We start from the raw sequence: 11,234 nt of genomic DNA, 5'->3' as shown, positions 1-11,234 counted from the left end.
ATTACTCGATGCTGGACTGGACGCATTATCACCTGGTTTCAAATGCTGATGGGGTTGGGCAGCTTCAAGCAGGCCTTAGCAGAGCAATTTGTTTTGTGGGCACCTTGTTAAGAAGCACTTACTATCTCTAAGAATGAGTGCAACAGGAACACTTCTTGAAAGAGAACCGCAGCAGAACAAGCGGCTTTCAGACTTTCTTTAGGACTTGCAGAGCCCTGTGTGTTTTCTAGCAGAAACACTGGCTCCTTTGTAGCAGGCACAAGCCTAACAACATGCTTCCTTTCCTAAGCAATCCTGTAGAAGCACTCCATAGGCCCTAAGCTGAAGGATACTAAAAGAAAGGTCCATCTAAAACAAGAATGAAGCACAAGAGGCCTCATAAGAACACAACTGTAGCGGCTCACACCAAAGCTTTCTTTTAGCCCATGCTGCCTAGAATACTATCATAGCCTCCAAACACTTTTAACTTAGGGATGTTCTCAGCGTGATGTGGTCTATTAGTATCTATTTAGTAACCCTCAACAGAGTTCTCTGTTAAGTATTTCTCCTCTCTTGAGCTAGAACTGTTTTGCATCTACAACATCCTTTACCTAGCAGTTGCGCCATCCCTTAGCCAGGGCATGGAAAACCACTTCCATTTGTTCACTGGGAACGTGGCTCTGGCTAGTTAGACTTGATTAACCAGGTTCCTGCACGAGAAGAGACACAAAACAGTTGGTACCTATCCCTTATGCAGGCTGAAGTACCAGAGCCTACCTCATTCCTTGCGGTGTCTGTATTCCAAGTCTTTGATCGTGCCCGTTGTCCTCTTTGAACCTTTTCCAGTTCTTCAGTATGCTTTTAGAGACAATGGGCCGTGACCTGCATGCAGTGTTTAAGGCACAGGTGAGTCATCTTTATATCATACTGAGCTAGCTCACAGTACTGCTTAGCTTTTTAAAGTGTATTAACAACTTCGGTTTACCCTTTGTAAAGAGATGAAGCCTCATCTAGTTTCACACACATTCATCACACGGTGCTTGTGTGTCAATGCTAGTCTGCTCCCAAAATGAAGTCATTACCTTCAGTCAAGAGGCTGGATCCTGTATCATCAGTTATTTTGTGCAATGCAGCAAATCAGTGCCAGAATTTGAGGATCTTCCCTAACCAACAGCAGCAGGGAGGGGGAAAAGATAAAACACACACATGCTGCCCCAATTAGCTGAAATGAGCAAATCCTACTAAAATGTCATTTAGATGTTAAGGTGCCTCCTCTACACCTGTGCAAGTGTTAGGAGCACAGAATGTAATCAGCAGTATCAGATTAGTTTCTGTCTTTCAAGGTCCCCACCCTGAGTATGAAAAACTGTAGGAGTCCCTCATATACATAATATACACTACAAGTCTAACTTTAGAGCAAGGCCAGATTTGGTTAGTTTGCATCTAAAATTTAATGAAAAGAGTACTCATTATCTTTCTCTTTAAAGAAGCGGTTTGTCTTTCTTTGGTCTCTTCCTGAAAGAGAATTTTTTTTTTTTTTTTTTTTACGAAGAGGTTTCTTGTGGCTTGACCATAAGTTTTCAATGCAACTTTGCTAGTTTTATGTATTTAAAGCAATTAACAGTTTTTTGCAAGGGCCAGCTGTTAGCAATTCTAATGCTTGTTTCTGCTTATTGGGGGCAGCTGGAAAGACACAAACCAGAACAGCAAGAAAAAGCAAGATTGCTAGTATAACCATTATTGGCCTAGAATTAAATTTTCCAGCCACTTCTTTGGCTTGAAAAATCTTTCACCAACTGCTAATACAAATACTCATATTTTACAAACCCAGATTTAAAAAAAAATCTCAGCAACACAGAGCCAAAGATTTGCCTATTTTGCAGTCTCGTCCATATAAGAGATCAGAAGTATTTGCTCCCACTGCTTGTGTCCTCCTTGCCTGCTCCTTTTGTTTGTTCCTCTTGCATCAGGGTAGTCTCAGGGATTCACTTCCTCTGGTGGCCTGCCAAAGCTCAAATTAGTAAGCTACAGGAAGCTGTCAGAGATGCATTTGTATGGTCAGGCCTTCACTTCGCTCACAGGATTGCGTCTCGCATGGAGTACAGTATTATCTGCAGGGGACAAATAACAGTTTGTAGATGCAATTCACACAACTCGGAGCCCAGCTCAAAAATACTTACAAAGAAGAAACTCAGTGCCGAAGTGACAACTGATATTTCTGCTCCTTAAATAATTACGTGAATATATGATGAGAAAGCTTCTGTTATTTTGAAAGTCATCTCCCCTGCTTACGTGCTGCAGAAATATTTAATTGGGCAATGTACAATCACAAGCAGGTGTACGGACCCTTGGAAAAGGCAGAAGGAACCTCTCATAGACTGCATGGCTTCCCACCGGTCAGATCAGTCACAGAAGTGACTCTAATCTTATTTTCTCTGCATATCTTTGCACAGCACGGAGGCCAGGTATACACAATTGGGCTAATCCATGATTTTTTTCAGCTGCGTATAGCAATGAGAGGCTACAGCACTGCACTACCTTCAAAGGAGTCTTTGCACTGCAGCATAGTGCTCTGGCTTTTAATCCTTCACACAGATAGGGGTACGCTTACCAAATGACCTCTTGCTTTGGACTGAAGAAGGCTGAGAGGCTGTCCCAAGACTTGAGGTCCAAAATATCTCCCTCAACTGCTTCCTTCTAAAGCCAGGTCTTTTTGCAAGATCCATTTCTGGGGGCAGTTAGGGTCAATAAATCTGTTAGTTTGTTTTAATAGCAGGGCGGATACTTCCCTTAAAGATTATATTTCAGTCCTTTATCTTATTAAGGGAAGATGTGTTTTGTCCATTAATCCAGTTAGCCTAGTGGATTAATAAGATTGGGCTTGCTCTGTTTCAGGAAGCACACAAATAGCAGTCAAGCATAATTAAACCTAAACTTGTAAGTAACGCTGGTAACGAGTGCAATTTCCCTGCATATTCTATTTATTATTTTTACAAGCTATGCTCTCAAATTACATGATGTGAATTCTCGATTAGAATGTCTCAATTCCTGACCAAAAAGCAAAAGGCTGCCCTGAAAATATTTACTTTCATATGTTTATAAAATTCTCTTTTGCTAAATATAGGCAGGTAGGTTCCAGCCCAGAATAATGTTTTCAGTACTTGAAAGGAATCTGTTTGTTGAGTTAAAGGCATGAAAAATATTTGTCATTATTCTGACATCTGTCTTGGCAAAGCACCCTTTCTAATCAGAGCTATTCACTTGCAAATTCAACTGTGGGTTGAACACTAAAGAGCTCCGTCCTTTAGATATATACAGCTCTTGCCATATTTTCCTGTTTGAGGACATATGGTCCTTAACTTTAAACAATGCTCTTACGTTACTGATACAAAAAACAGAGAAGCTTAGGGTGGGAAAAAAAGAAAAAAGAAAAAAGAGAAACTAACAGGAACAAACTCCTCTGCTAAGAACAGCTCAAATTACTGCAGCAGCGTTGTTCTGGTAATAACTTCTGCTTGGCGAAATACAGCATGTGGATTTCTGATAGAATGAAGCAGGTGTGGGGGGAGAAAGTTTACTCTCAGGCAGCCTGACTAACTCCGGGAGTTAATCAAAATCCAGAGCAGTCAGTCAGCCATCTAGCTTTGCCACGGGCTTGCGAGCAGCCTGTGCAGAACTACATTTCCCAGCGCTCCCAGTGGGGGAAGAGCGACTCGGACCCACTAAGACAGCTGCTCCGCTGTTTGCTGTAGGAGCAGGGCTTCTAACCGAGGTCAACGTGGGACTCTCGTAGCTGATCCCTGCTGCTGGAGGCAGCGCTCCTTCTGCACAGAGCGCAGTAAGTGGGGAAAACGTGTGGGGAATGCAGGCTTAGATCCACCTCCTGCCGGCTGTACAGCGCAGGTGAGATTTGCAGGCAAGACAGGGGAGTTTGGGCTGGCCTCCCGAGATCAAGTTTTTACTGTCTCCAAGTTTTCAGTGATCCTAACCAAAATCTGGCATTGTGGTTCCTAGGAAGGAAGGGGTTAAACGCCTGCATACATTGCATTTCATCGTTCCAGGTACAAGCTATTCCTCTTGTCCCCAGCTGGTCACATCCCGCTGCTCATTCCAGAGCAAAGTGCAGAGCTGTTTGTAAACGCCTCAGTTCGGTGCTGGCTGCTGCGCTGGAGATTTTCCCATGCCAGGCTATACGAGACGTGGGGGTGGAGAAGTGACGGACACGTAATCGTCACACCACAAAAGTGTTTCAGACACCGTCTCTGCAACAGTCGCCATCCTCGCATGTGTCTGCCTGAGCCTGTCGGCAGCATGCCGAGTTCCCACTGCTGTGGCTGAAGCACCACGCAGGGATGCTGATGCTCTCCCCAGTAGCTTCCACAGCAGGCTTGGCTCCCCCGTCTCCCCAGGGATCATCCCAGTGAAGACCACCCTCAGCTGAGACAGTGGGAAAGAGGGATCCGGGGCAGAGATGTCAGAAGCCGCAAGGCAAAGCCTCCATGCCACTGGCTACAGAAACTGCCTTCACGTACAGATAGGAGCCTCTGCTCAGGCACCACTCAGGCTCAGGAGCCATCACTGACCTTTACCAAAAGGAAGGACTCACAGACTCTTCTTTGGCACTCCTTATGTGTCTGTAAATTGAAGCAAACATAACTTCCTCCGTTAAAGGGCTTTGAGTTCTATGGTTGAAAAGTGAAATATTCAAAATAATCGTTAAGGATTATGAATCATAGTTCATTTTTGTTTCAGATGAATGCTAGAGATGGTAGCATTTCTGGCTGTTTTCTGACATCCTGAAGCTGAGTTCAAACTACAGTCTCTGACTGCCTGAGCTGAAAATGTGGTAGGATCCTTTGGCACAAAAAACATTCATAACTGGAGATGATCCAATTCAGCTGCAACTGCTGTCTCGCGTCTAACTCGGGGAATTCTCTTCTGCAGCTGATATTTTGTCTTTCATTCTCTTCTGGCATCAGTGCCTTTCCCACAGATCTACTGTGCGCTGCAATAGGATGTTCAGCTGGATTGAGGCCATTACAACTGTGTAGGAAATAAACAAGAGAGCAGCCACCTTCACTGCTCTTTTCCCCAGGGATACAGGAGTTTAGGACAGGAATGTTGAACCTAGTCTTACAGCAAGAAGGTCTGTAAGACCTTCTGTGCACACTCATAGATGGAAACAAACTGAGGTATCTTTAAATAGTCTTAAAAATTGCCTGAAACTGGGTTTGATGTGTGACTAGAGACTAAGACCAAAGTAATAATTTTAGAAAGCAGATGCCAGCATTCTGCAGACTCTGTGACGGGGAGATTTCTGGTAGCAGTGGGTTATCACACCTTTTAAATCAAACTTAACTTCGTAGGGCCGCTGTGTTATATTCTATGCTTCTCTTTTTAGGCAGAGACAGCTACCTGTAGGTGTTGGTTATGGCTGCAATTTATCAAGCAGTGTATAGAAGAGCTTCCTCTCTCTTCTGCAGGTTACACTCTACCTATGTTAGAAAAATGAGGTAAGTTCTCATCTGATTCTTGTGTACAGTGAGAAGACCAGAGTTTGGGACTCCTGTGCCACTGTCACAAGCAGCCCTACCTAAATCTAACTCAGGGGTTAATCTTTTAACAGCTCAGCAATAATATAGTAATGCTATGTGAGCTCTGTAAATGATAACAGTCAAAATCTCTCCACTCCCTCCACCACTGATAAGAACTGGTTCTCTCAAGCTGAAGGTCTGTTAATGAATGCCTATGCTTGCTGTCCTAGCTAATGATCTCTTAAAATACAAGCCAGACTTGAAGTGATGCTGCTCACCTTGTTTTAAATACTACTTCAAATAGTCTGAAAGAAGCACATCCTGACACCCTTTTTCCAATGATTGCTTTTCCTAACTCAGGCCAGGGCCAGCTGGGCCTTAAGACTTCAGCTTGGTCTTTACCCCTCACATCAGTGTGACAGGTAGAATGTACCCTGCAGTGATGCATGTAGCCTGATGGGAAGCATATTCAACATCTGCAGTGCTCAGTAGCCTTGCCAAACAGGACTTGGACCCATTCAGATTGGGGGGATAAAAGGGAAGATCAAGGTTTCCTGCATGCAAATGACCCTGTCTATAAAGCAGACCTCTTGAATTAAGAGACTAGGTTTCTGATCTTCTTGGATGTCCAAGACTTGAAGCTACTTATGTAGTAGTAAGAATTGCAGTATTTTCTGCCACACGGCACCTTCACTAGAGGCTACAGTCCACCAGAGAGTAGACTCAGCTGTCGAAAACTCTAGAAGCATGTGGAATACATAAAATCTGTACTGTCCGTTCAGGCCCCCTTCTCTGTGCAAAATAAATGCATCCAAATAAGCATAACACAGGTAATCTCAACATGATCTTGAGTTCATCTTCCCAATTCTTTTCTCACTGCAGATACTTAAATGAGCTAAAGGAAGATGATAGCCTTTGTAGACAAGCCCAGACCTCAGGAACTTTCTACCTTTTTCACAATCTCTCCCCCTTCCTGCAGAAAGTTGGGAAGAAATATTTGGTACCACAGCTCAGTGCAGCAGGTAAGCAGGCATCCAGAAAGAAACACCTCCTGGGTCACATAGCTGATACAGAGTCATTTTCAATAAGCAACCCCTTACATGGGTGTTGAAAATCTATCAAGCGGTGCAGGAACATCCTGCTATATGCAGCACACTATTTGTAAACAACCAAAGACAATTTAGAGTTAAAACCTGGGCAAGCTCATGCTCTTCACACACATATGGTATCAACATATACCTGATCTGTTTTGAGATGATCAGTTTTAAACATTTGGGACCATACCTTTTGAAGAGAAAGGGCTGGCGGGAAAATAAGCAAGGTCTAACTGACAAAGGTCATTTGGCGTAACGCAGGAAAAGTTTTCTTTGAGAGAAAGGTATTGGCTGGTGTCAGACAGAAACAGAATGGACAGCCACTCCCCAAGCATTAAAACATTTGCATCTTTAGCTTGACATGGTCAAAATTTCCAACAGCTAGGAGGAAAGCCAGACTTTTGGTCTCCATCCAGGTGAGACCACTTGTCTGGTCCCCTCTCTCACATGAGCACCCTGCCTTGAGCCAAGATTGCATGTACCTTGAAGATCCAGAGAGAGCATCATGGTTGTATTAATTTGCTTTCATCACACCTTTTTCTTCCCCTTTCCCCTGCTTTTTAGAGATGAAAAGGATCCTGGAGAAATTCAAAGAGACTGAACAGTGGATAGAGAAGTCGGTGCTGATCAGTTGTTCAGACGAGCACGTACCACACTTTGCCCTGGATTTAGGTTGGGATGATTCTTCTTCCATCTGTGTCAGCATCACATTTGATGCACTGAGATGAAGATGCTGCCTAGCCAGCATCCCTAGTCCTTGCTGGGTTAACATTTACTGCCAAAGAGGACTCAACCTGAAGAGTTGAGTCTCTGTAGGAGCTGTTTTGAGTGTGCGTAGGTAAGGGCCACCGAACTGCACTGCTGTTCCCGTGTGTGTGTTAGTAAAGGTGGGCTGTTGGCAGGTCACTTAACATTTGGGAATATTACCATGGATGTGATGTCACTTCCACGGGAACTTCCAGAAATTGTATACCGGAACAATGAAGGGCGTAAAGTTGGGATAATAACTGTAATTTATGAGATCAAAGATTGTCTGTTGTTGTTGTTTTTAAACAGGAGCCTTGCAGAAATCAGTCATTGAGTCTGAACTCAAGGGATCATTTACTGACTTACGAAAGGCTCTCTTCATAGTGGATGGGAAAGATTCTCCTTTGCTGGCTTCGGTATTGTACAGGATTTTTTACTTTAAGAAGTTGCGATTTCTAACATCAACCCTTCTCCTTGTCTCCCATATTGTTTTGTGATTTAATACGTATTGTGGAAGTACCTACTGTACATTTTCAGTGACCTAGGTACAAAAACACAATAAATTACAGCAATTTTCCCAAATTTGTGATCCGAAACGCAAGCTGCAATGGGAAGAGAAACAGACAAGTGGCTTAAAAATGACCACAGTAATTAGCCATTTAGCATCAACCTGCTGTATGTCCAGTGTGAAACATACTGATATTATCAGTAGTCACAGCAATCCCAGTTTGTCCTCAGCTTAACAACTATCAGGCACTAGTGTTCTGTATCTTCTAGGCAAACTGAATTTCACAGACCTTCTCTTAGAGCTGCTCTTTTAAAACTACTCACTTACAAGCTGTTACTCTGCAGATGCCTTATGTCTGGAAGTCCTAAGAAAAGACCTGTGTGTGCAAATCGGCTGTCCTGACCCATAAGTAGAAATAGCTTACAGAGTCATTTTTGCTCTATAATGTTTCCTGCTCTATAATGTTTGTGGCGCTTAGGCTATTTTTCAAGAAGGTATTCAGGGTTGGAGACTCCTTAGAATAGTTCATTTCTTATTACTACTCCCATTATATCCCAATAAAGAACAACTCTTCCCCACCTCCCCTGAACGTGCTCAAATTTGGATGCTAAAGCAAGAAGCACGAAATATCGATGGCAGAATCTGCCACTTTTCAAAGCAGTACCCGTACTTAATTTACCTTTCTGAAGCTTCCAAACAAGAAGAGTTTATCCACACGACTGCATGCTGGGGAGAAGACAGCAAAGTATCATTCAGGGAAACTGCTCTGAATCATCTCTTTGCCCCAGGTATAAATAAGATTTGTGTTTCTCTCGCAGGCCCAGTCCCTTCTCCGGTGGCACGATTCCCACCAGTACTGTAGCAAAACTGGGCAGCCCACTCAGAAAAACGTAGCTGGCAGCAAGCGTGTCTGCCATGCCAGTGGAATAACTTACTATCCACAGGTGAGCACCTGAACAGCAAAGGTAAGCAACACAGGATCTCTGTGGCGACAAGCCAATGCTGCCGGGTTGCATGGAGGGGAACCTGTAAAAGGCAGCAGGAGTGCTTTGCATGTAGCTGGGTACTTTTTCTTTAGTGTTCATCACGTGACCCTCAACCAGCTAGGAAAAGCAACAATTTGCACTTAGTTGTTTGGTCTGAACTTCTTGCTTTGCTTTTTGATGCATTTGCTAGATGTCTCCAGTGGTTATCACTCTAGTGTCTGATGGGAGCCGATGCCTCCTCACACGACAGCCCTCATTTCCCCAGGGGATGTACACCGCTCTGTCAGGCTTCTGTGATGTGGGTAAGGTGGTCTCTGGTCCAGCGCAGTGGCCTCGGACATGCAGGGTGTGGGGGCAGAATGGGGACATCAACCAAACGCCTGTTCACAGAGAAGGATGGACACATAGGTGATATCAGGGAAAAACATACTGGATCTAAATAGATCGGTGTTCTCATTTAGATAGAATTCAAAATAGCTGTATGTATCTGAAAAGAATGGGAATTATGGGTGTGTATCAGTTGCTCTAGTCCCTCATGGTAAATACAACTATAAGACTCCCCAAGTTAGAACCCCGGATACTTTTTTAGTCCATTTTGTGTCTAGTGCAGTCTGGCTCAGAAAAAAAACTACAGACCTCTTGTTACAGGAGGGAAAATGGCTTAAAAAGGGAAATGATGAAGAGAGGCAGCATTGTTCTGTCCACCAGCTGTATATAGACAAGCCCAAAAATGTTTCTGATGCCTCTGTTTAAGGGAGGTAAGCATTGTTGATGAATTTAATTGAGCATCCTGCTGACAAGTGTTTCCAGGTCAGCACAGTCGGAGCTCCTGCGTGTGTGTGAGTGGTCAGGGCTGGAACACCTCAGAAATGAGTGTGCCTACATTTTCTTTGCCATAGTTTGCTGCCCTGAGGCTAGGCAGCCCTTACCTAACTTTGGTTGCTTCTAGGTGAAAACGTGGAGGAGACAGTCCGGCGAGAGGTGGCAGAAGAGGTGGGCCTGGAGGTGGAGTCACTCTGGTACACAGCTTCTCAGCATTGGCCCTTTCCCAGCAGCTGCTTAATGATAGCTTGTCACGCATTGGTGAGAGCACAGCAGGCTGAGGTGAGCAGACTCAGGTTCCCCTGAGGCATTTCACTGCCTGCCTTACACAGCAAAATCTCTTTCAGTCCACAGACTTTAGCTTGGAGAGCATCAGATCCTCTCTAAATGCAGTTTTCCATCGGCTTTCTCTACAAGTGAAGAACAAATTTCAAAATAATTGTATCTTCTGTTGCAACGTGCCAGATTTTGCACTGGTCACTGTATATATACAAGCCCAGAGCCCAACACCCCTATATTTTTTCCTCTGAACTTTGCAGAGGAGGTACTCTCTAGTACTAATACCATATTTGCCATAGAACATACAGATTCTGCCGTGCTAATTACTGTGCTCAGCCACTGGTACTGCAGGCTGTGCCATGATGAAATAGGTCTACCTGATTTGTGGCTTCCATAAGGAAACAAGACAACAAAGCACCAGTGGATAGTAATGTCCTTTCCTGTATTGGCATCAGCACTTAATTCAGGCATGGATAAAGTACTCTGGGCATTCTAGCACAGGATCTTTGTGGGTGCAAGAACCAGGTACCACCGCCCACATTTAAATCTGATTTAAGGAATTGGTACTCTCTCATTTCTTTCCAGATCAGTATGAACAGCCTGGAACTAGAGGAAGCCCGTTGGTTTGGCCTGGAGGAAATCATGGAGGGTCTCAAGAGAGAGCCCAGGTCTTCAAAGCAAGACGATGGTAGTTTTTTACCCTGGTTCCCTCCCCAACAGGCCATTGCTCACCAGCTGATTTGTGAGTGGGTTAAGCAGCAAACTTCCCAGCCGGCTTAGGCATGACTTCATCAAGTCTGCGATTCTACCAGAACTATGAAAGCTTGATACTAAAGCTTCCAAAGTTACTGAAGGCAAAGTCTGTGTTACAGTGAGGATAGCACCAGACTGATGGCAGTCTTACACTCAGATACATAGACTTACAAAGCCATGTCTAAACTGATCATCCTCAGGCAATTCCGTGTACAGTGGATCACCTTTGAGATCCCATGACTTGCAGTAAATGTACAATAAAATTCTTCGTCCCAAAGCATCAAACTTATTGTGACCAGCTGCTGCTGTTGCCCAGCAAGCAACAGAACACTGAGCCCTTGGCACCTATGTCCCATTTTCCTCCATTTTATCCATCTTGAATGGATATCAAATGCACAATTTTTCCAGAAAAAAATAAAGGGACAGGGGCACCTTTCAGTGTTCACATTTGTATGGATCTGGAGGAACCATCAAAAAAACAGAAAAAAAGCCACTGCCTGTATGCTCTCCCCTTCTGTTTCCCTTCCCATTC

At 44.0% G+C, this 11,234-nt stretch overlaps 1 protein-coding gene across 2 annotated transcripts; it reads left to right on the top strand.

Moving 5' to 3' along the window:
- Positions 1-3,731: 3,731 nt before the first annotated feature.
- Positions 3,732-10,779, top strand: NUDT13 (nudix (nucleoside diphosphate linked moiety X)-type motif 13). 2 transcript variants are annotated; one of them, XM_009325775.1, is made up of 9 exons: positions 3,732-3,817; positions 5,381-5,492; positions 6,396-6,535; positions 7,172-7,279; positions 7,664-7,770; positions 8,681-8,806; positions 9,039-9,150; positions 9,798-9,952; positions 10,535-10,779. In XM_009325775.1, exons 2-9 carry the CDS (start codon positions 5,410-5,412, stop codon positions 10,727-10,729), a joined length of 1,026 nt encoding a protein of 341 aa, XP_009324050.1. In that variant the 5' UTR covers positions 3,732-3,817; positions 5,381-5,409; the 3' UTR covers positions 10,730-10,779. The 2 variants fall into 2 exon arrangements, with proteins under 2 accessions (XP_009324050.1, XP_009324051.1); XM_009325776.1 differs by lacking the exon at positions 7,172-7,279.
- The last annotated feature ends 455 nt before the right edge of the window (positions 10,780-11,234 follow it).

This window comes from Pygoscelis adeliae, unplaced genomic scaffold, assembly GCF_000699105.1.
Source record: "Pygoscelis adeliae isolate BGI_AS28 unplaced genomic scaffold, ASM69910v1 Scaffold4, whole genome shotgun sequence".
Lineage (NCBI taxonomy): Eukaryota > Metazoa > Chordata > Aves > Sphenisciformes > Spheniscidae > Pygoscelis > Pygoscelis adeliae.
Note: the sequence above shows the minus strand (reverse complement) of the source record. Positions and strands in the feature narration are given on the sequence as shown.